Genomic DNA, 26,132 nt, shown 5'->3' with positions numbered 1-26,132 from the left:
TTAATTAAATCTAGTGTTCCCATGGCCACACTTTCCTTAGGCAACGTACATTCATTGTGTACTAACTGCAAGCTCTATTTCAAAAGGGCTCTTCACATAGACCATATACTGCAGACTTTGCATTTGACAAATAAAGGCCAATGGTAATCCAGAGTGAAAAGAGTACAGCTCCCATAAACACACACTCAGCAACTTCTAGTTACCATTACTGCCATGAGGAGCAGTTCTATTATCTGCTTTTCAAATCCTGAGCAGAAACACTGATTTTAGTGACAGAGTGCACGGCTTGCTGTGAGCCTTGGCAACTGGTATGTATTGGCTTGGATCCTATAGTGCTGTTCCATTGGTGAAGCAGCAGCACCTCCGAAGGAATTGCGTTTTCATTTGTGGCAGAGGAGGGGAGAATGGTTTTTACCAATTCAGCCCTTCTGCTGCAAACCCCATTCGCCCCCACCCTTTCTTGAGGTCCACTGACCCACAGGAACACAATTCTTGGGGACACAGAAGGCTGCAATGAGAGGGAGGAGACAGGGGTGCTGCCATCCTGTAGCACTACTCAATCCTTGCAGTTTAAAAAGCCACTGTGTCTACTGCTTATTTTGCAGATGAAGTATATTTAATCCACTTACCTTTAATACAATGCAGGTATCATCAGTGAGGATTGCTCCAGCTCTGCACATGTAAGTAAGGCTATAATAAAACATCAAAATGCTAATTTATTGCCAACTTCAATGTATCTAGGTAATAAAAAGCTCAGGAGACTACAGTAAATCAAAGAGAAATACTTCACACAATTTACCCAATGGTGAAGAAGTAGATTTTGCTATAACATACAAAGAATTCTTCAGACAGCCAGAGAATCTACATTTCCCATTACAAAAGGATCCCTTACTCTAAAAGCTCTATCCACATATAAATTGGCAACCTTGTATTTAGTGCAGAATTTGCCATGAGCCTATTTAGCCCTCAGTTGCAAAGAACAGCATGCTTGGGCTGTATCTGCTTGGGTCTCAGACTACCTCCCAAAGCAAAGAGCCAATCCTGGCTTTTCACCACCTAATTGGAGCAGGAGATCCCAGCAACAACGGACTTCATAGTAAAAGGATGCTTGACTTGCAGCTTCCCAACGTTTTGGGATTAGCCCTATACTCCATGGCAGCCATTTGGGGTGATGCCCATTCCTGGTTCTCAAAATTCTAAAAGTGCCCACAAGCTCGATAAGATTGTGGACCCCTGTACTAGACGGATAAGGGGAAAAGATCTGGTGAATTGCTATGCTTCTACAATTTGTGAAGAACCCAAATGCGATCAGTGTATTCAATCGGTGAAGGACAGTTGTAAAGAGGGATGGTACTTTGTGTGCACATACACAGACTCTATTATAGGTTTGTACAACCACTAATAGACTAAGGAAAGTAGTAAATAAAAGGTTGTAGCAAAAACTGTAGACGTTGATAAATATTGTTGTTAAACTTGGCTTTGAGTCTACAGATTAGTGTAGCATAGTCATAACTTCTGCAAGTCAATATTAATATGAATAATTAAATCTATTTAACAACTATGAATCTATCACATTGTACATGCTAAAGAGGATTACCATTTGGCTGATGTAAGCTGCATTTCAATAGGCTTGTCTCTTTGTAACATCTTCACAAAAATCTGTGGTAATAATTCTCCATCAACCAACACTGCAAACCAGGGGGAAAAAATTCATGAAATAATTCAATTGTAACTATACTGTGGGTCTGCATGTTACCAGTGATATTGTTCAGCTTACCATTTACAAGAGTCATTGATACCTGGGGATTTTCAAAGGCTAGAACCGAGAAGCATTTCAGTGCCTGCATTCGAACCTGTAGATACACAGCATTTATATTTACAAAATATGTATGTGTTATGTATACTCAATGAAAGTCATTTTTTATTTAAAATTTGGTGAAAGTCCACGAAATATTGCTAATATTTTAAAGTGGAGGACTGCAAGACTCATATGGGAGAGGACCCCCCCCCACCCCATTTGCTATCACCTCTGGCTTTCCTTCATCGGCTGCCAGATCTCCTTTTCACACCCACCCACCATCCCCCAGTTCCCACTTCCAGCTCCTGCTGGTTTTCACATGCCATTTTAGGCAGCTATGGGTGTTCAAAATGCTGCCATTTGGTTAGCACAGACATAGTTTTCTGTGAGGGTAGAGTAAAGAATTTAAAGATTCAAAACGCAGCGGTGGCTGATTTGCACAGCTATGTCTATCTTCAGAGAGACCAGCACTTGACTATTAAATATGGGGGGAAATAGGACCAACTCCTTCCACCTACAATATTGTAGGCCTTGTCAATCAGATCCTTTTCTTTGACTTTGACTCCTCTGCCCTCAAGACAGAAATAGGTATAATCTAGCACTCTGCCCTTGATGTTTGCACAGTTATTTTTCCCTACAACTTAGGACGGGTGACTACATCGCATTTTGAGAACTCCTGGGCTAAGGTGCTTAAACTTTAGAGACTAATGAGCCAAAATAATGGCACCCGTGGCTCCCCACTGTCACTTAATAAAAGGATAAGCACATGGGAAACATTCACTTTTCTGAGCCAACAATAGGAAACCTCAATTGCATCCACTTAGCTTCTACTTGTCAACATTTAAATATAGACACCACAATAATGCTACTAGAACATATTCCATTATGGAAGAATGTAACAGAAATATTAGTAATTAGTGCTTGCAGAACATTTCTATGTAGTGAATCATCGAGTGAACATTCATTATACAGTTTCAAATATGCAACCTGTGACAAGTTTTTCTTTTTGCACAGTGAAACTATAAGAGGTTTAGAAAGGGATGAGAGACTCAATAACCCTCTTCCTGCATGGTGTGCTGGGAGACTGAGGTGAGATTTCTGCAGTATCCCAACATACCATGTTAAGAGTATTTGTTCTCAGTTCTTTTCTCCTCTCAACCTAAAAAATTAAGCACTAAGACTAACAACATATAACCCCCTCGAGCCCACAGATCCTGACCATGCAGAAGAGCAGAAATTGAATAATTAACTCATTTTTTCTTTACTTGTGGTTTATATGAGGTTTATTTAGTTGTGGTTTGCTTTATAACAAAGGGCTTGCTTTATAACACCTCTTGTTGCTAAGTTTCCTGTCTGCTCGCATGATTTTCACCCTTTATTTCTCTTGGCTGGTAGTGATAAGGGAGTTACTCTGTGTGTAGTTAAATTTATTCTTTCTGTTCTTAGAATTAAGGGCTTGTATGTATTATCTCAACTTGGGGATTGAACTTTTAAAATATTTAATAATTTGGGACATGTTTTTTTATTTGCCCACATGCTTAGCACATAGGCTCTCAAATTTCTGAACATGAACAGGAAAAAAATATATAAACCTTATATTTCAATTCTCTCAAAGTCATTCAGAAATCTGGGTTCTTTTTATTACCTCAAGTTGGTGTACAGATCAGCTCCCCAATAAAGACAGAAATTGAGCAACTCTGCATGATCTTTTTTGGAGCATGCAATTGTTTTACTTAATATTGCCCTTGACAGAATGTCACGAAATCAATTTGTTTGTATTTTGAATTTTCAGATGCAAAGTTCATGTGGTTACATTTTTAAAAATTGTTTGCCAATTATGACTATTACTGCATGAGAAGTATAATGCCGCCCTGAAAGAGACATTCCTTTCCCTTCACTCTTCCACGATGTGACACTTTCATTTTTCTCTCACTTCCCACCTGAAAAAAATCCTTCATAGGAAACACTACCCAGGAAGTCTCCCATATACCTATATATGAATCCAACTCATAGTGGAAACACCTGTAGTCCCCCACCCACCCACCAGAGTAGAATGCATGCCTGTACTTATACCTTCTCTCAATCTATGTTGCTGCATCAAGATTTCAAAATAGCTCACTTTAAAGAACAGAGATTATATTAATGCCTTACTTTATAAGATGCAGAAGTTAACAGATGAGCAATATTTTGCACTGCTCCGTGGTTAAATAGGACTGTCTGATGATCAGGACCCTGTAAAAAATAATAAGCCGTTTCAAAGAAAGAATGAAAAGATTGCTGTTCCCTAAGCACAATTAGAGGCTTATTAGTTTTCAAGATTAATAGTGTCCATTTACCATTAAGACCATGTCTGTTTTTTCAGTATACCTCTCAAACTTAACCAGCAATTTTAGTTATTTTAGGATGAAATGTGGTACCTAATACATTTCAGTTTCATGATTCAAAATGATCTTCCAGGTGTCTTCCAGCAATGTATTTTAATTACGTACTAACATAAATGATTCTCAATCCAAGTTCCACTCATATTCATTTAAATATAATCAAACGTCATATAGTACTATGCACTGGATTACCAATTCCTGTCATATCAGAGTTGCCTTGAAATCTAAAATATGGAAGATGCTATGAAAGGAGACTCTCAGCTTTCCCTTACCTGTTGAGGTCAGTTCTAGCAATAGGGGTTGAAGATAAGAGGTTCTGCTGCATCCTATTACCAAAAACACATGCCTAGCAGCCTATTTTCTCTGATTGAATAAATCTTGGGAAGCAGGATTGCAGAAAGAACCACAGCGGTTATTCTCCTGCTTATATTTTAGTAACTTGTTTTGGCAATGCTAGGACGGTCTGACTGAGCTGTAAAATTAGGCAAAGGCTTTGCACACTTGCCAACTTGTGCATCTTGAAGTGGCAACCACTCATTCCCACTTTAAAGACAAGTGTCTTCCGGAATAGTTTTTTGGCAACTTTCCTGTATAGGTTTTCAATAATGTAAGGTCCGTAATGTTAGAAGCAGTGATGACAAACTTAGCTGCAAAGTCCTTGCGGATTAATGCTGTACATCTGAGCCTTAAGAACTATTTCTCAAATGCAAATTGTTGTCGTACATGAACATTGATGGACACCCTTCTCACCTTTTGACTGAGATAAAACATCTCCATTCCAACTCTTATCTGACTAAGGGAGCTTTGACCCTCAAAAGCTTATACCCTGAAAATCATATTAGTCTCTAAGTTGCTGGCGGTGGAAAGTGCCATCAAGGGAAGGGTGCATATTTATTGGGACACCCCATGGCATCTAGAAAACAAGGGATACTAGATTAAATCTGCTTGGTTTAATATATTTGTAAAAATCAGACACTGAAAGCCTCAGCGTCCAATCTGGTTTTAGTTTTTTATTGCTAATGTACAATTTTTGAATGTGTTGACTATTTCCTCTTAAATTATCTTTATTCTTTCTCCTTGGTTGCTCTCTGCCTCTGGAATGATCTATGGCAGGATATTTGCCCTCTTTCCAGTGGACATCTCTTTTTAAAAAACTTGAAAGTCCACCTGCGGAACTAACCTTTTGTCACTTTGAACTAATCAGCTAATTTGATTTCCTGTTCCCTTCTCTCTCCCATCCAACAGAATATTAACCATAAACTTATAGCTAGTCCAAGTCATATAAGAAGTTCTACGACTTCAGATTTCAGAAACCTTGGAGAAAAAATATTTACTCTATCAAGCCCAATTATTATGCAAATCCACTTATCCTTTAAACAGCTCTATATGAATGTAGTATGTAAAACCTTTATTCTACGACAGCTTTCAGAATCAATTAGACAAGTGGAGATATTCAGCATGTTGTGAGGGCTGCATCTAAAACCCCACAAATTGGGGGGCATCTCCCTTTTCCCCACAAGTCCTCTGCAAAACTGCTGCTGGGGATTGAGGGACCTTCCTGTCCAACATGCCCTGCCGCATAGGGAGGCAGGGGGTCTGCGAGACAAGAACAAGTAATGTGTGATCATGCCTGATTTCCTCCACTCTCTGGAGTCTCATGTGCCATATGATTCATTACTCAAGAGGGGCCCCCAAACCACAGAAGCAACTTTATGGGGAGGAAGGAGGGACTGGGGAGGGAAGGAGAACGCAGGGCAGATCTGCTTCCTGAAACTCCTTCCATCATGGGAGTTTATAACCAGCGGCATGTAATATTGCCAGAATGATTAACATATGCCAGTACATTGAGAAGACATGATAACTAGGTTTTACTTTGTGCTCAGGATCTAATAAACTGTCATATTTAATAATAGCTGGAAATGAAAGCTTACAGCATGAAAATCTCTACAGTGCTACTGGACTCCAATCTAATATCCTATTTAAGACAAGGGAAGATTCCCCCTTTCTTCTAGTTACTCAGCTAATAGTGATTCAGAACCCTTTCCCACTCACATCTATGGTGCGATGGGGGAACACACCGTTGGCTTTTGCTCACTTGTGACACACGTGGAAAGTTGACAGGATTCCCTACCTACCTTAGGGTATGTGATTTGGACTTTATGATCTTTCTAGCTCATCTGGCATAAATTTCAAAATACAGATTACTATTCTGTTTTTGCCTTGGTCAGATAAAGCTAGTAGCTCCAAATCAGAGCAATAGAATACATCTTGTTTTCTTTTAAAAATTATTTTATTAGCAAACCACAAACACACTCTCACTCAAGTGAAAAGTCTGATGCTATGCTACAAGTGCTTAACTTAGTAAGATGTGAAAAGAAGTTAAACTTGGAAGGGTTACTCCAGCAACAACCACTGACAATTTTTCTAGTTAAAAATGCAATTGATATACTGTTATATAGATTAAAAAACTTACATTGGCACATAGAAGTGGCTGAGGCGAGGATTTAAAGCCGCAGCTATGCCAGTGTCGGAGCTGAAGGACAGATATTAAAAGATGTAAAAACAAAATTAAAGTCAAGTATAATTTCAAGTTTGCCTATATTTTGCCCTACCATTTTGTGGATTTACTTCCTCTGCAATGCCACCATCCCTCCCCCATGAATGAGAGTGACTTAGGAAATGAACCTTAGTCTGTCAGGTGTACAGCCAATATTTTAATATAATGGGCAGTACTCATTCCTGTTGTGCATTCAGCAAGCATGCACAAGAAAGAGGCACATTTCTATAACGAAGTACTATATACAATTTAAATATATACACATATACATGACAGAGCTAGTGTAAAATGATGGCTATGAAACCAAAATGACAATCATGAAGCCCTGTTCAAATCTCATTTCTGCCACAAACTTTATAGGCAAATTATTGTCTTTTCTGCCTCAATCCACCATCAGCAATACACAGAGAACACTGACATACTAACAACAATCCTGTAGTACGAATTAGACAGATGTGTATGTGAAGAGCTTTGGACACATCTGCTTTGATAAAACAAGTATTTCCCAGAGCAATTTCTGGTCAATCAGCACAGCGTAACATGCTCAAGTCATATTGCGAAGCCAATCATTTCAGAAAGTGCCTTTCACTCATCTGGCAGGCAACATAAAAATGATTGATCCAAGTCACTTGGGCTTAACAAAAAATACATATAAAGGGGTATATTTCAAAAATGTGTTCCCTGACAAAGTTATCACTTATGTTTTGTTCTTGTCCGCCATCAACTGTTACAGATCATTTCAAATTTGCAACATTCACATCTGACATATAATTGAACAAAACCCAGATTGCTTTGTATCAGCTGCATAAAGTGGGCTGATACAAACATGCAGAAATAGCATGTGGCAGCCACGTTCTTTCAGGAAAGTAAGATTGCAGATGTCAGATCATAAGTTTGAATGCCTCTTCCTTGCAAAAGATTTCCTGCACAGAGGCAAAACATTTGGTTCCCACAGACCAAACATGAACACTTGGAAGTGCCTTATACCAAGTCAGTCCATTGATCTCTCAAGGTCAGTATGATTTATTCTGACTGGTAAAGAGTCTCCTGCAGAACGTCTACTACTTCCTCATCCTTTCTTAAGTGGAGATCACTGGGATGCTCTACTTCTGAACAGTGGCCCTATTCTTATGCATAGCCTGCCCGAATTCCCAACACAGGAGAGGCTTACAAAATTGCAGGCTGAACTCAGAGGCATCATAGCCTACATAGGGTGATGTACAAAGCCCTTTAAAAACTTCTTAAACCTATTTTCCAGGGACAGTTCCCAACACTTTCAGTTTTATGCTAAAACCACAGAAACTGGAAGCATGAGAAGCTCCCATATGCACAGGGCCCAAGGGTTAGAGCAACAAGGTATGATAGTCTGAAAACAATAAAGAACAGTTTTAAGGAAACGTTCCTTTTGAAACTTTAAAGGGCAACGAAGGTCTATGAACAGCTCTCTTCCTCTTTTATAATCTTACTTTACTCAAAATCCTGGGAAATATACCACGACAAACTTGTCCAGTACACATAGCTAAATACCGGATATATAGAGAACACAATACGTGGCAGGTGAGTAGACAGTGCAGGAACTATGGGGGGGGGGGGGAAGTACTGATACTATTCTGCAAACTCAGATTTTTTCTTGTTGCATTTTGGATTGGGCCTTTGGAAAAGTACAATATGGGTTTTGCAAATGATGACCAACAACTGCTAGCCAATCAATTGCCCCAAAGACCAAAAAAAAAAAAAAAAGCTGTTAAGAAGACAAATTGCAGTTGGCCAATTCCAAGATCTACCGTATATACTCGCGTATAAGACGGGTTTTTCAGCCCAAAAAAAGGGCTGAAAAAGCCGAACTCGGCTTATACGCGGGTCAATACGGTAGGGGACGGGAGGGGGGAGGGGGAAACTTACCGCCATCATCGCCGCCATCGCCCGCGAACCTTTACCCGGCCGGCAGGGGCCTTCCTGGGCCGGCAGGAGGCCCCTGCCGGCCGCTCCGCCGCCGCCCACGCGCCTTCCTTCTGCCGGCAGGGGCCTGGAGGGGCCTCCTGCCGGCCCAGGAAGGCCGCGCCGCCGCCGCCGATTCACCGCCTCTCCCGGTAAGTAGGGGGTTCAGGGGCTCTTCCCCCTCCCCCCCTTGGATGGCACTGGGGTCGGGGTGGGTTGGGGTGGGTCGGGAGGGCCCGGGAGGCCGGCAGGAGGGCGACCTGGGGCAGGGGCCCTGCGCTCTAAAATGGCGGCCGCCATTTTAGAGCGCAGCATTGCCGGTAAAGGGAATTTCTTATTGACCCTCGGCTTATACGCGGGTCAATAAGAAATTCCCTTTTCTGGCCTCAAATTTGGGGGGTCGGCTTATACTCGGGTCGGCTTATACCCGAGTATTTACGGTATATCTTATTTAAAAATACAATGATAAATTTTGTGAGGATAAACTGCCTCACAAAACAAGTTAATTGTTCTGTAGATTATAACAAAAACCCCAAAAAATCCTGTTGCTCTGATTTGAGCGCTTCAATGAGAAACTCATTAAAACTCCTACATTGCAGTCATGCTGTGAGATATCTGGCTATCTTCATCATAATATGTCTATCCTCAGCCCATTTTCAACTCTTAATTTTCTTTAATGAGCAAAACCGCAGAAGTCCTGCATTCAAATGAAAAAATGAGATTGTGCTGCAAATGGCCTACTGTTTTCACTCAAAGAGAACAACAAGTATCTTAACAGAACAATATTATGAAAGCCAAGAGGGAAGACTTGGTTTTTACAGACCCCTATAGAGAATAGTCATGTTCCTTTCTTACTTTGCAGCAATGTGAGAAGATCTGACAAATGTATTCTTGAGTATATCGAGACCTACTGAGCAGTGCCATGAGGTGGGGAATAACCGTAGCATCCTAGAAAGTCAGGAAAGAAAACTGAACATTAAAACTAAAATTACAAAAACACCAGTCAGTTATATTTGAAACATGCCCTTTTCTAGCCTCTCTCTCTATTGGGGGGGGGGGAGAGGAGGAGGAGGAGAAGAAGCTGCAGCAACCTGGGGCTCTAAAATAGGGAGGTTTAAATTATACCTATCTGAAAGTTTAATGAGAGAATTTAGATGTCCCATTTCAGAACAAAGGTTTAGTGCATACCACAAGATATGGCAGAATTATCAGAAAAAATAGACTTTCATTGATGCTTAAAAAGATTTTTGGGCTACAGTAATGCTAAGTAATAGTCAGAAACAAATGATAGCATTCGCTAAATGCTTAGAAGCCAGCAGAGGCTCCAAATAGAATTTTTCATTGCTTTTCATTTTCACAACTCCATGGATCAGCATCATCACTAGTTATTACTTAATAGCACCATTAGAGCACAGAGCATGTAAAGCAAGTAACATAAGCAAAAGTGGTCTCTGCCATGTTGGAAGCCCTACTACTCTAACTCCCTTTCTCAAAAGAATTTTGAGGTTTTGCAAATTATTATTCCTGCAAAGCAAAATAATAAATGTAAAGAAATATAAAAATCAGAAATGTTCTGGCTTTACATAACTGGCAACCCATGATAAGTCTACTGTTTTAATTGTCTGCCCAGGACTGCAGATGTTGCTGTCAAGCACCAAGCAAGCTGCAATAATTGGTTAGTGGGATAAATTTGGCTTAGCTAGTCACAATTTTTTTAAAAATTATGGAGGAAATCCGTATTCTCATCTGCAAATACTTTGGAGAGTGGGAATGACCAGCAGAGAGTATTCACTGACAGTGTTTTTGTACAGCCACATTTCCATCACTCTTGTCATGGTGACCCTTGCTCATTCCTAACTCTGAAGACATAGAGGAGGTGACACGCTAGTGTCGACAATTGGAATACTACTTTATCACACACATGAGGAAAAACCTATGTCACATTTATGCTTCAAGAATTGTTTTAATTTTCTGTATCTGACAGAGCATCAATTTGAACACGAGTAGGTAAACATAGTAATTAAATTATCTTAGATAGACTACTATAAAGAAATTGCATGGGCTGTTCTAAGGGATGGCAGGCTGTGCTTATTTCCTGTACTTAAGGCCACATTCAATGAAAGGGATCAGTATCCTGTATAGAAATTGGAACTATGACTATCTCATCTATAAATTTAAATACTTAAGTCTACATCTAAATACCTCAATCTTCCCCATAGTTCAATATTCAATTCAAATTCTTTAAGCATATTAAAATGCTTAGGAGTAGGACTATCAGTCTATTAAAGCATGTGGGATGTGGTGATTAAGAGTAGCAGACTCTATTAAAACTGCCATCTAGTTGAACAAGATGTTCTGGGACTGGGGTTATTTTCATTAACCTCTTTAAAAAATAATAATAATAATGAGCACATGGTAAATGTGTATATTGGGAGAAATTTATTTTTGGGGAAAATTTAGTTTATTGACCGCGCATTCCTGACTTCTGAGGACGAAAGTCCTCAGGAGGCCAGGAAGGGGCTGCGCCGGCATCCAGGCTACTTACGCCGTCGTATTCTTAGCCAAAGAATACCTAATCATATAAACAATTATTCAATAAGCAAACACATTTCAAGGTTTAACAAATGAAGAAATTGTCATCCATTAGGTGGAAACCATTCTGACCCATTATTTTACATTGGTATTTTTCCTGTACTATAATTTTTAATTACAGTATTTTTAGATTATGTTACCAAAGTTATTTGCATAATTTACAGGGGGGTAAGAGACAGCCTTACTTGTTTCTGTCTCAACAGACAGCAGTTGTACCACATGCTTTTTAATGGGTTACAAAATTCTCAATGATTTGCTTTAATATCTTAGAAACACATGGCTAGTGCTTGACGCTGAAGGTGCTCTAGTGAACACAAGAGCACTGGAAATGTTTTCCTTTTCTAAAAGCTAGCCCTCCTTCAGCTATGGTCTTTATGATAATGAATGGAACAATTGCCATATGAGAAATGTAATTACGGTCTCAGCAATACACTAACTTGAACAATACATTAGTACTTCAGGAGAGAGAAAAGATATACCTGGTGCCTATAAACTTACCGTGTACAACAGTTCTTCGGGAGTTACAGGGCTGGTAAAAATGGTGCGAAGACACCTGAGGCAAGCTTCTATAAATTTAAGATCTGGTGACAGTAATCCTGCGAACACAAGTTGAGATACTTTTTCTAGATCTTACAATGTACAGGTAAGTAGCCAGCACAGTAACAAAAATAAAGGTACCTTGTAGTAAGGCTGGTATGATATGGCAGTCCAGAAGAGATTTAACATTATTTTCTGTACCCATTGCAAGGCTTCCCAGCACCACTGCACATTCAGTTTTCAACTCTGTGCTGGAGGTTTCTTGCTGAAGCAAGTAAAGCAACCTACACATGGAAACACAGAAGAACAGTCACCTCAGAGTATAATTTAAACATAGAAATTATTTGTATTCTTTAATACAAAAAGAAGGGGATTCCACCATCCAAATGGACAAAAAATTCCACTGTAAAACTGGTCTTTCTTCCTTCCCTTGTGTGTCTTGTGTTTAGGTTGACTAAAATATCACAAATAATTCTAAAAGAGGAATATGTTCTATATTTATTTAGTGCCATGTGCTAAGTGCCATACAGAATGCAGAATATGCATGCACGGTCCTTCCTCATAGTTTTTCCAATTTGTATTAGATAGATAAAACAGGGGGAAAAGCAATAATATCCAGGACCTGTTTTTTTTGTTTGTTTTTGCTGTCAAGTCACAGCTGACTTATGGCAACCCTGTAGGGTTTCCAAGGCAAGAGACTAACAGAGGTGGTTTGCCATTGCCTGCCTGTGTGTCACGACCCTGGTATTCCTTGGAGGCCTCTCATCTTAATACTAGCCAGGGTCAACCCTGCTTAGCCTCTGAGATCTGATGAAATCAGGCTAACCTGGGCTATCCAGATCAGGGCTTACAGTGAGGAAAATTGATGAGAGAGCCATAAGGCAATGGAAAATGAGATGGAACAATATCAGGAGGGTTTATGCAAACTTAAAGTACCGGTAGCTGCTAAAGCAGGAAGAAAGGAAGCCCATTCCTGAGCCTTGCGGCGGTCGGGAACAATGTAGCCAAGGCACTGCGAGGAACCTCCAAAGAGGTTTCCCAGCTACTGCAAGGCTTCAAAAAGCCTCTTTAAAAGGTTAAAAAAGAAAATGGGGCTTTCCCCCCATTGAAAGCAACGCTGATGTTCGGGGGGGGGGGGGTGTTCCTGGGCTGGAGAGGCTTTGGAAGCTGACTACTGTCAGCTCTGCCCCCGGGAACGCCCCTGCCATGCCGGCGCTGCATTTCTCTTCTGGGATTTAGATCTTGGAGAGACTGAGGCATTGGAGGAGCGGCAAACAGCTCCGCGGTGCCCAGGTGCCAATGGAACTGCCCCTGCCACCAGCGTAACTGCCTCTTATTCCATTATAAGGGGGCACTTACGCTAGTGGCGAGGTCACGCCACCTCCAGACCACATTCAGCCCCACACCTCAGGAATAGGCTGCTAGAGAGGAGTAGATTGGCTATTCCATGGATAGGATGACAGAAGGCAGACACAGGAATGAAAGGAGGAGACACCGGGAGTTTATAGGAAGGAAAGGAGATAACGCCCATTCCACAGCAGTTTCTGTGAATGCTCCAACAGTTTTAAACAGAGACCACTTACAAAATGACTTACGTGGCAAAGCCAACAAAAGCCAAGATGCCAGACATAAATTCACAGTTTTGAGAACTGCAAAATCAAGCATCTGTGGTAATGTCTTCTAGATGGAAAAATTGCCCAAAATAATTTTACAGAAACTTCTGGAAAAGCATGACATTGAGAATGGATTAATGGAATTCATTTGCCAAAAAATTTAAACATTGTATGAATATACAGCCTCATGCTTTATAATTAAAAACTAATCCTTATTTCATGATGAATAACCTTTTCCCTATAATATATCTGAAATAGAAAAGAATCTTTAGATTTTTTTTTAAAAAAGCATTTTTTTAAAATCCAGTTTAAATTAAAAAGTCTGATTTTTTCATTTTAAAAAAGCACTGATTTTTAGCCACCCTTAAGAAGAATAAGAAAGAGACAGATAGAGGGAAGATACATTTATGCCAACACTAAAATGGGCTATTTATAGGGCATATATTTAGAAGAAAACGAGGTTGGAATCTCAGAAACCTGGTGGAATAGTAACATGTTCCAGGATCAAAATTCATGTTTTAAAAGAAAAGTCACTTGCAAAATCATCTACACTCCGAAAAGTGAGGTAATTTTGTTAAGCATTGGTTCGAACGTTAGTGCTGTATACATGCCATACAGTCTCACATACTTTCCTTTCCTTTTATCCCTTAGAAGCTCCTTGATCAATTGATCTTGAGCAGCATATATCTAGTGTTGGAGGGATATAAGGACTGAAACAAATCTTGCCACTGACAATGTAGCCTTGGGGTCCCTGTCGCTTAGTAAAAAAGGCATTATGTCATTCACAGAGGCATTGGATTTGTATATTAAAAGGGGGAAATATAGTGCAATCGAAGTTCCTCGTAAAAGCGGCATTCCAAAAGGGCATGGGCTAATGTGTCAATAGAGCCAGAAGAGCAAGGGCAGATCCTGTCTGAGTATGGTATATTCAGAATTCTGCCCTGTATTACCATAGAAGGGCAGTCTCACATACTATGCTGGCTTACAAATTAGGTCCACACACCCACTTCTTGCCTCAGTCTTTTCACATGACATAGGGTTTAAAGATGTATTCAGGAAAAATTCAACAGATGAGCTTTCCTAAACACTTGTTGCATACACACTTAATGAATTCCTGCCTGGCGCATGCTATACTGAATGGCAGCACTAACAATTAATGCTCATGCTGCTAGATATTGCTAGGAATATACTATGTGGTCTCTATAGCTTTACATCCCCAACCTAATTACCACGTGAGCCCCATGAAGACATACTATTACAAATATTAATTCAGCACTTTTGTACAAAACAGGAGTGGATAGGCAATCAGAGGAGTCTGTAAGGAGAAACCAATTTTCTACTTGATTTCTAAAAACAAAACCATATAGATCAGAACACTCATGTGTGTCTACCTGAAAATACATGTAGCAAGTAGCTCACGCTAGAAGCTTCATACACTCCAACCATGACAACATAATAAAATCTATAGAAAGGACAGCATAGAGGTGGTAAGGACAGATGGAGAGCAGTAAATTGTAAATCCTACAAACACACAGTGCCACAGAATACCTGGACATAAAAATAAAACAACAATTAAAGTTTAATAACAATTAAATTCAGAAACTGGGGGCACCTGAAGCAGGGCATCAGAATATGAGCACAGGTAGGTTCATATGGGAGTAGGCGATCCTTAAGGTATGCTGGTCCCAAACCATAATAAGACTTTAAAGGCCAGCATGAGCACCTTGAATTGGCCCTGGAAACAGACTGGGAGCCAGTGAAGTTGGACCAATACTGGGGTAATGTGGTTCCTATAATGCACTCCAGTCAGCATCCTGGCTGCAGCATTCTGTACCAGTTTCTGAACATTTTTCAAGGGCAGCCCCACATATAGCACATTGTAGTAATCTGACCTAGATTTTACCAGGATGAGCACTGCTGTGGCTAATGTACTACACAGTGTACTATAACAGAGGCACAGATAAAAGGTAATCTATAATTTTAAAGAATATAAACAGGTTGTGAATGGTAAATCAGCAGTGTCAAGGAAGCTACTTGAGGTAAAATGAATTCTTTTTTTAAAAATGAGAGGTTTAAATATATTATACTCTTTAAACAGATCTTTGTTCTGACGTATGAAATTGTGTTTTATTAACATTAGATATTGGTAAGCTGGGAACGTTAATATTTTATAATAAAAACATATTTAAGTTTAAACCCTTTTTAAGAAGGTCACTCTCAGCAGCATCGCCCCGCCTACATATTTGTAACAGAGATAATAACGGCTTACCTTACCATGCTGCTATAGGGATCACAAGACAATGTACATGTCTTTAAGCACCAAAAGCGCTACACAGTGCCAACATCACAGATGCCTCAACTATAAAGGGTATCTGGCCTCATAGCAGGAACTGGACTATATTATTTGTATGATCCCTTAAGGTAAAAATCTGTGTTTCTATGAGCTTTTGCCCTTCAGCACTGCTTTTTCCCCTTTCTCCATAGCTTGATTCTCTGTATGCTATAACCCTAAGCACTGCCAACTCCAAAAGAATGCCTGCATGGTAAACATTGCAAGTCAAGGAAGCTACAGTATTTTTCGCTCTATAAGACGCACTTTTTTCCTCCTCAAAAGTGAGGGGAAATGTCAGTGCGTCTTATGGAGCGAATGCAGCGGCAGCGGGGCACGGAGCCGGGCCGCCCCGGGAGCCGGCTGGGACGCAGCCAGCCAGCTGGGGGCGGGAGGCCCCTCCCAGCCGCCCAGCGCAGAACAGCCCATGCAATTCCTCTTTTAGCATTCCAGGGAAGAACCCTGAAGTTAGGAACAGGTTTATAATATCTTCTAAGGAAGTTCGTGTCAGAGTATCAAGTGGATTGTAATAATCTGACAGTAACAGCTGTGTGATAGCTGTCAGATCTGAGAGATCTGGGAGGTCAAAGATGATGTAAGCAGAAGCAATAGCCTTGCTGGTACCAAAGGGAACTGCAGGAATCCGGATCTGGGCAGTTTGCTGATGCAATGCTTTGGGAAGGTCCACAGGTGGCCTAATTCAGATCAGCTGCAGTGAGTGTATATGTAACTGTGCTTCAGTAACACCAATTGCAGCCTGGAAGTAGTAGTGGAGAAGTGTACTTGATGGTATGTTTTATCTGTGCACTGTAAATAAAAGACACTGTTTCTTATAAAGCAAGACTTCTGGTGGTTATGTCCTGGAGGAACTCCTAATCCACTTGCTTCCACGTCAGTTCGTACCCCCTCCACGCTGGCCATGACCAGCCAAGAGGGGCATGGGTCAAGGAGACATGGTTGGCTTTGCAGCTAACTCCTTGCCCCAGGATGGGGTGATAGCTGCCAACTTGGAAGGCTTCAAGAGGGGAGTGGACATGTTCATGGAGGAGAGGGCTATTCATGGCTACTAGTAAAAATGGATACTAGTCATGATACATATCTACTCTCTCCAGTATCAGAGGAGCATGCCCATTATATTAGGTGCGGTGGAACACAGGCAAGATGCTGATGCAGACGTCTTGTTTGTGGGCTTCCTAGAGACACCTGGTTGGCCGCTGTGGGAACTGACTGCAGGACTTGATGGGCCTTGGTCTGATCCAGCATGGTTTTTCTTATGTTATGAAGAAGTGGGGGGAAATGGTGACTGGGGAATGCAGGAAACCCCTGGTGGAATCAGCAAGGCCCAGGAGATCTTCAGCAGAGCCTGACCAGTCCGCATCAGCCAAGACAGTCCATGCTAGTTCATTTCCCATCCAAAGAGACATCAAAACCGGCGAGGTGAGCCCAAAGACCCCCCAAGGAATGCAAACGCTGACATGGAAACATCAAGGTGGGAGAGCCCTTATTCCTCACAAGTAGGGAAAAGGAGGGTACTGCAGTGCTGGCATACCTTATTTCTCAGCAAAGCAATGCATACAGTCGCAGCCCATCAGCGTTCTGGTGATCCTGACACTTCAGGCTCCGATACTCTGCTTATTCCACTGCTCAATACCAAGCCCTTTAGTGTTGCGCTCCTTCATTTTATCACCGTGATCACAGTTTATCATGCTTAGTGATCAGGCAGAGTCATGTGTAATAACATTATAAGATTTTGGTCACCATTATTATATTAATGAAAGTCATTAAAACTGAGGAAACTATAGCTAATAACTACTTTCACACCAACCTTCTGGTCCCTTTAGATACTTTCCTTTATATTAAATATAGACACTTTGATCCCCAAAAACGGTGTGATTTAATCACTTGGAGGCAAATGAACAAGGTTGCATTTGTTCTACAGAAGTCACCTACCTTTTGATCAAAGTAACATATTAGATAGTTGAGGAACTGTCATTCTACTACAACACGGACAGATTAGAGATTGCCAACAAGAAGCCCACAGACAGAACATGGTCCACACCCTTGTTCTGGCCTTTCCTTGCACATACCTGCACCCATGCCTCAGGTGAGTGAACTGGGAAAATCCAGGAACACAGAACTAGCCCCTTAACGCTTCATCATCCAGATGAAAATAAAGACAAGACTTCAACCTCTAGGAGGCCAAATGTGCAGACAGATGTTTAGTCAGCCTTCCCTCAGATCTACTGGTGAACTACCTTCATCCACACTTTATATGAAGAGTGGCAGTAACAAAGTAACAAAAAAGAAGAAATTTTAAATGTATTGTATATCATTTTTTCAATTTCTCCCCTCCCCTTTTCTTTTTGATTTTTTTTTCAAAAATTAAAAAATTAAAAAACAAAGATTATTCTTTCCTGGCAGTAATTTTTGGCAGAAACTGGAAATATAACTATTTCAAACTACATTTTTTAAGATTAAAAGGTCAATGAAGTTATTCAGTGCAACTCTCATCCTTCAGTAGTCACATAAGAACATAAGAAGAGCCATGCTGGATCAGACCCCCATAAAGTCCAGCAATCTGTTCACACATTGGCCTACCAAGTGCCTCTAGGAAGCCCACTGACAAGACAACTGCAGTAGCATCCTGCCTATGTTTCATGGCACCTAATAGGCATGCCATTTTTTCTTTGGCCCTTAATGAGAACAAGCCCCCCCCCCTCATATTTGCTCATCCCAAAACATCATCTGACTTGAATACCACAGGCCTGGATAAAGCTATCCAGTTTAACATAAAAGTACCCTGAACTCACATGGGGATAGCCCACCTGCTGGAATGCTGCAAGAGGACTGGTTTGTTTTCATCCTTCGAAAGCTCCCTCACAGCCATGAAGTAGTCATTGACTCACATTTGCTGGATAATAACCTGAGGCCACAGAACCTTCCTCACAATACAGCTAACCCCACTAATTCAATCAAGCCACTGCTCAGCCTTTATTGGACCAGCCCAAATTGGTCTGCTACTCTGATAATTCAGTCACCTCTCCTGAGTTGTCCTGCTGCATCCTGCTTTCTGATCTCCCGTGCTCTTATTTGGACAGCCACATCCCCCTAGATGACCAACTTTCTGCATCACATATTTCCAAGACAAAAATAGGGCACACTAAGACCCCCAAACTCTGGAGCTGACTCTGCACCCAAACCTCCTTCCCCAGCTTCACAGTTGGCTTATTTCCTGGACCTTTACCCTCTTTGCTAAACCAGTGAATCCCCTTCCTTGGCCCTGTACCTTTATCCCTTATTTGAATCCCTATTTGGTTTGGGAAGTTTCCCCTCACACTGGGAATTCCCTGACCAGGACCAGCTTTTTCTCCTTCTACCCTTCTAGAACGTCTACACAAACTGCAAACTAACAAGTCACAGGGACCAGACGGTATTCATCCTAGAGTTCTTCAAGAACTCAAATGGGAAATTGCTGAACTTCTAACAAAGATATGTAATATGTCCCTTCAATCAGCCTCTGTACCAGAGGACTGGAGAATGGCCAATGTAACACCCATTTATAAAAAAGGTTCCAGGGGGGACCCAGGAAATTACAGGCCAGTTAGCTTAACGTCTGTTCCGGGTAAATTAGTGGAAAGCATTATTAAAGATAGAATTGTCAAGCATATAGAAGGGCAAGGTCTGCTGGGCAAAACCCAACATGGCTTCTGTAAGGGTAGGTCCTGTCTTACTAACCTATTACAGTTTTTTGAAAGCGTCAATAAGCATGTGGACAGAAAAGAGCCTGTGGATATTGTATATTTGGATTTCCAAAAAGCTTTTGACAAAGTCCCCCACCAAAGACTGCTCAGCAAACTTCACAGTCACAGGATAAGAGGACAAGTCCTCTTACGGATTGAGAGCTGGCTGAAAAATAGGAAGCAGAGAGTAGGAATCAATGGTCAGTTCTCACAATGGCGGAATGTGAGCAGTGGGGTGCCTCAGGGATCTGTGTTGGGACCGGTGCTTTTCAACCTGTTCATCAATGACCTGGAGTTGAGGTTAAACATTGAAGTAGCCAAGTTTGCAGATTACACCAAATTATTTAGGGTGGTTAAAACAAAATCGGACTATGAAGAGCTCCAGAAGGATCTCTGCGTACTGGAAGAATGGGCATTAAAATGGCAAATGAGATTCAATGTGAGCAAGTGTAAAGTGATGCATATTGGGGCAAAAAATCCCAACTTCACATACACTCTGATGGGATCTGTGCTGGCAGCGACAGACCAAGAAAGGGATCTTGGGGTGGTAGTGGATAGCTCAATGAAGATGTCAACCCAGTGTGCGGCTGCTGTAAAAAAGGCAAATTCCATGCTGGCCATAATTAGACGAGGAATAGAGAATAAAACTGCTGATATCATACTGCCCTTGTACAAATCTATGGTGAGACCACACTTGGAATACTGTGTACAGTTCTGGTCACCACACCTAAAAAAGGATATTACAGAGCTTGAGAAGGTGCAGAAAAGAGCAACCAAAATGATTAGGGGACTAGAGCAACTGTCCTATGGGGAGCGGTTAAGACGCTTAGGGCTGTTTAGCTTGGAAAGAAGGCGGCTGAGGGGAGACATGATAGAGGTCTATAAAATTATGCATGGTTTGGAGAGAGTGGACAGGGAGAGGTTTTTCTCCCTCTCCCATAATACTAGAACACGGGGTCATCTGCTAAAGCTGGAGGGTGAGAGATTCAAAACAGATAAAAGGAAGTATTTTTTCACACAACGCATAGTTAAATTGTGAAACTCCCTGCCCCAGGATGTGGTGATGGCTGCCAGCTTGGAGGGCTTTAAGAGGGGAGTGGACATATTCATGGAGGAGAGGGATATTCATGGTTGTTAGTTAAAATGGATATTAGTCATGCTGCATACCTATTCTCTCTAGTATCAGAGGAGCATGCCTATTATTTTGGGTGCGGTGGAACACAGGGAGGATGATGCTGCTGCACTCGTCTTGTTAGTGGCTTCCTAGAGGCACCTGGTTGGCCACTGTGTGAACAGACTGCTGGACTTGATGGGCCTTGGTCTGATCCAGCAGGGCCTTTCTTATGTTCTTACCCCTGACCTCAGCACAAGACTACGTATGTTTTTCCTTTCACCCTTTATTACCCCCCCCCCACAATTAGCCAGTGTGGTACAGTGGTTAAGAGTGGCAGATTCTAATCTGAACCAGGGTCAATTCCCCACTCCTTCACATGAAGCCTGCTGGGTGATCTTGTGCCAGTGACAGCTTTCTCAGAACTCTCTCAGCCCCACCTACCTCACAAGGTGCCAGTTCTGGGGAGAGGAAGGGAATCTGTTCGTAAGCCTTTGAGACTCCTTAGGGTACAGAAAAGTGGGGTATAAAACCCTACTCTTCTTCTTCTAGCCAATTATCAAGGGCAGCATTACTAGGATTGTGTTACTTTATGGAAATGTTTTGTGTTTTTTCCTTTCTCTTGCATTTCATTTTTCTAGCTTTGTGTCTTGTTAGGTGAATAAAGGCTGTTTTATCTGAAATTATTTCTTTTTTGTAGCACCTTAGAGACCAACAAGATTTTCAGAGTATAAGAAGCTTTCATGAGTCAAAGCTCCCCTCATCAGATCTGACAAAGGGAGCTTTGATTTTTGAAAACTTATACCCCAAAATTCTTGTTGATCTGTAAGGTGCTACTGGGACTCGGATCTAGCTGTTCTATTGGATATAGACACAGCTATCATCCGGAGAAAAAAAATCTTTGTTCTTCCTACTTAACTGGAGTGCTTTATCAGACTGGGACTCAGTTATACACTAGACTCATCAGTCCCAAACAATTGCCCCAGTGATATTGGCTGACCCTATATATGTAGAAGATATTTTGTATGTTACATGCCCAATTAATGTACCAATTTGAGTAATGAGCTGAACTTCCTTCCAGCACCATTCTTTCTTCACCTCTCTGCATTGTTACACTGAAGTTAGGAACCATTTTAATTACACATACACCTTCAATAACTTGTTTTCATATTGCTGAAATCTGATAGTTTATATCTACTGATTCAAGAGATTAATGCATATTTATTCTGCTTGAAATCATAGAATCACAGAATCAGAGTTGGAAGGGTCCACCAGGGTCATCTAATCCAACCCCCTGCACAACGCAGGAAATTCACAACTACCTCCCCCCCACACACCCAGCGACCCATACTCCATGCCCAGAAGATGGCCCTCCCTCTCATGATTTGATTAGGTCATAGAATCAGCATTGATTACAGATGGCCATGTAACCTCTGCGTAAAAACCTCCAGGGAAGGAGCGCTTACTACCTCCCACGGAAGCCTGTTCCACTGAGGAACCACTGTTAGAAAATTCTTTCTAATGCCTAGACAGAAACTCTTCTGATTTAATTTCAAATTGAAAATCAAATTGAAGCATTTGACCTAATTTGTGAGCTTTGCTTGAGTGCACATCAAGACCCAAGGTTTCCATCAGTGAAGCTTTGAGTCAACCTTCTTCCTCTGCTACCCACTCCCTGGTTGACATCATTTTGTTATTTTTATATGTTAAAATAAAAGACACATTCCATAATACAGAATTTTTTTCCTAGCCAGAATGTGCCAGTGTCTACCAGAGTAATTTTTTGCATTTTTAAAAATGTTTCCAGTCCAGTAGCACCTTAGAGACCAATTAGATTTTGGAGGTATAAACTTTTGAGAGTCCATGCACCTTTCATCAGACACGAGTCGGAATGGAGATCTGAGTCCTTATACCCCAGTCAGAAGGTTGGAGGGGTGATGCAAAGAAAGAACACAGGACGCAGAGGTACAATGTACACAGTAATCAAATTGACTGAGCGGAGGAGAAATGCTTATGGGCAGAAAATTAGCATCTATAGGGAGACAAGAATCCTATGTCCCTGTTCCGCACAGGAGGTTCATTGTTCTGAATTTGTGAATGAACTCAAGTTCAGCAACCTCGCATTGTAGACACCGGAAGGGCACTGCTGATATTTGATGGAATATATAATACTGGAAGATGAACGAGTGAATGAACCTGAGATGGTATCCCTGGTGGTGTTAGGTCCAGAGATTGTGTTGTCAGAATGAATATGGGGATAGAATTGGCATCTTGGTTTGTTGCAGGCCCTGACCCCACAGTTTGTGTTAAGAAGGGCATTGTTGTGGGTAAGAAGTTGTTTAAGGTTTGGCGGTTCCCTGTGGGCAAGAAACTGCTTGCCTCCCAATGCCTCTGATAGAGGAGTATCATTGTCCATCACAGGTTGTATGTCATTAATGAAGCATTGAACCAATTTCAGCTGAGAGCTGTGAGTTAGTGAAGTTCTGTTGTTGTTTTGTTTGGGCCTATCTTGTAGCAGGGTATTCCTTGGTATAATTCTGCCTCTGTTTATCTGTTTCCTTACTACATCAGGTGGATACTGTAATTCCAAGAATGACTGCTGTAGATCCTGCAGGTGAGAATCTCTGTCAGAGGGATCAGAACAGATGCGGCTGTAGCATAGAGCTTGGCTATAAGACAATGGATTGTTTGGTGGGTTCAGGATAATGACTGGATGTATGTAGATATGTTTGGTGATCCACCATACTACCACATGAACCAATCCACACAAGATGTACATTTTCTGGACAGCACTGTGCAAGCACTTAATGGAAGAATTAAAAACTATCTTAAACTCGAAACATATGGGTCACCAAACATATCTACCCACCTCCAGCAATGTCCTTCCATTCTCTACATCAAACAGGTCAGTCCCTATGCAAAAGAACAAATGGACATAAACCCAACATAAAAAAACCACAACACTAAAAAAACAGTGGAAGAACACTTTAATCTTCCAGGTCATTCCATTGCAGACCTAAAAGTTGCAGTCTTCAAAAAGAAAAGCTTCAAAGGGAGGTCCTGATCCAGACTGGGGACACAGCAGTCCCAGGAGCTCTTGTACCCCCACATGTCTTTTCAGGTGCAGAAGTCCCCCCATGCTGTGCCCCAATCTGGATCAGGGCTTCACAGCAATTTTTAAAGAATTACAACTGCTTCTAAAATGGCACAGGCAGCCACAGAATGGACCTGTGGCTGCCATCATGTTTAGTTTGGCTTTCAATGCAGATGCAACACTACCCATAATCTGCACTAAAGGAAGAAGATAGAAATCTAGTGGCATAGGAAAGAAGGAGGGAGAAGAGAGGGAACAGCATGTCCGGCATCTCAGCACATTTAAGCCACATGCTACCAAACTTCTAGCCACTTCATTGGCTTGCATCCAAAGCCTTAAAAGAAATCTGATCAAGCAGATGGCTTGATTTCTACACAGCAGTTTCACTATACATTCACATAAGTACTCAACCAGGAATTGGTAATATTTTCCAGACTGTTGGAAGTTTTCATCAATAGCTTATGATTGAGACATTATGAGTACAGAAAAATTAACTTATCAAGCCAGCACAGACTAGAGCCAACAGGAAAATCTTGGGTCACACTGACTATTTTCACAATACTGAAGATGCTCAATACACTGCCTTTAGAAGCACTGGCCTACAATGAACAGCTTTGAAAAGCAAGTATTTTATATATTTAAATGTATTTAAATTTCACAAACGAAATAAACTGAGCTAATGCCCATCTTTATTTCATTTCCATTCTGTTTTCAGTGGTTATAATTCTCAATTCTCAAGAAATTAAACAAAAGCCAACATAAATGCAATTCCTGCCCAGCAATACTCATGAGTAAGGTAGCATGTCTGCATTTGCAAAGCTACAAAAATCCATCACTACATCACAGCTCTGGTTGTAGCTACAGAGCTTACACTCCTCTAGGGTGATACCCCTACCAGAAAAAGCATAAACATTACATTAAACGAAATCCATCAGCATTGAACAAGCAGTACAAATTCCCTTGGCCAACCACAGGCCAAGAACACAAGCAGTGTCATTCTTTGTCTTATTAGTAGATTAAAACTACACCATGTGAGTTGGAGTTAAGTAAATTAACTTGAAATCTGTCTTGAAAAATTCTACTAACAGACATCTTAAGTGAGGATTAGGTAGAATCATAAAACAAAGCTTCTTGAAGTGGTGGGCATTACAGGAACATTTAATACATTTATAACAGCTACTTTCAGAGGGTTTTTTTTTCTTGTGGAAGAGCTATGGTAAACTTTTTTTTAAAGACAACAAGTCTGTTTTGCAGATGGAAATACACTGTCAAAAGTGCTTGGCAGAATTCTGGGAAATGGTCCAGAAAATGTGTGTCTTTTCTGGAGAAGATGTATGCTATTATTCAATTGCAAATGCAACATAGATGTTTGCATTAAAAATGTATCTTTGTCTTGAATGACATTTCAGAAGAAGTCTTATACCTACTAACCAGTAGATGTACTAGAGAATCTTAGTCTAATACACTGCAAGGACACTACTATCAGATAGACAGACTGGAATACAACTATTCTGTTGTACTGCTGGTGCAACAGTGATATTGGGAAAGCAGACTTGTTCCTTGTTTCCCCACCACCACCACCACATACAACAAGAGGATAGAACATTCAACTTTAAATAAACTATTCACTCTGTGTTATAGCCATTTTACAATTAGCAGGCCTTGGAATCCTTATGTCAGTGATTAACCTTGTTGGCATAATTATCCTTATTGGCATAAAGGAATCCTTATGTTTAATCAGGGTCATAAGAAATTCTGATGCCTAATACCATCTATAAAAGACATTAAGCTTCGAGGTTCAAAATGAAACTTGCAAATTTGATTTGTTCTTCCTCATGCTGCTATTTGTTTTGTCTTGTTCCTTTCTTGTTTTCAATTGTTCTATGCAACCAAAATGCAAAGAAATGCCTATAGTGGTTTCCAATGGCTTTGCTAACAATGCACCTTTTGGCACTGGAGACATACACATAGGAGTTTAAAAGCAAAATAAATTCCAATTTTTGAAGTATCTAAACAATTACTTCTACAAGAACTAGATATACTAAGTCTCAGTTACAGTTAAGACAAGATAAAGTCAACAGTCAAACTGAAGTGCCATAATTTTAAAAGCTTGAGCTTCAGACCTGCTGTGAGTTAGTGAAAAGGAGAGTAGCAGAGGACATACCTTGGAACTGCTCCCAAAACAATCAAGTTGGCTTTTTGTTTGTTGTTTCCAATTACAGCATTTTTCATATCTCTGTAAATCCAGAAAGAGAAAAACCCTAGTAAATTATGCTGAGGTACTAAGGGCTCAGTTTTGCAGAATTTAGTTCCACTGAGATCAAACAGCTTGCCACACTGTATCTAAATACTGAAAAAGACATCAGCAACACTCCCCATGAGCACTGTCCATTCAAATCTATGGTATATGTCTATGACCCAGCCATTCAAAAAATAAACCTG

The 26,132-nt window shown here is 40.8% G+C and overlaps 1 protein-coding gene across 3 annotated transcripts in view; it reads right to left on the bottom strand.

The window, feature by feature from the left end:
- The window catches only part of ARMC8 (armadillo repeat containing 8), a 59,142-nt gene that overhangs the window by 19,486 nt on the left and 13,524 nt on the right, over positions 1-26,132 (bottom strand). The window contains exons 3-11 of one of the 3 annotated variants that reach the window (XM_056849785.1): positions 25,855-25,926; positions 11,945-12,087; positions 11,765-11,862; positions 9,530-9,622; positions 6,653-6,712; positions 3,950-4,030; positions 1,778-1,853; positions 1,598-1,688; positions 630-690 (exon numbers count right to left, since the gene is read on the bottom strand). In XM_056849785.1, the coding sequence (XP_056705763.1) occupies positions 630-690; positions 1,598-1,688; positions 1,778-1,853; positions 3,950-4,030; positions 6,653-6,712; positions 9,530-9,622; positions 11,765-11,862; positions 11,945-12,087; positions 25,855-25,926 (775 nt within the window). The remainder of the gene's footprint in view (positions 1-629; positions 691-1,597; positions 1,689-1,777; positions 1,854-3,949; positions 4,031-6,652; positions 6,713-9,529; positions 9,623-11,764; positions 11,863-11,944; positions 12,088-25,854; positions 25,927-26,132) is intronic. The other 2 variants (XM_056849787.1, XM_056849788.1) reach the window with 2 other exon arrangements.

The sequence above is a fragment of the Euleptes europaea genome, chromosome 5 (assembly GCF_029931775.1).
Source record: "Euleptes europaea isolate rEulEur1 chromosome 5, rEulEur1.hap1, whole genome shotgun sequence".
Lineage (NCBI taxonomy): Eukaryota > Metazoa > Chordata > Lepidosauria > Squamata > Sphaerodactylidae > Euleptes > Euleptes europaea.
This window is presented reverse-complemented; position numbering and strand designations above follow the sequence as displayed.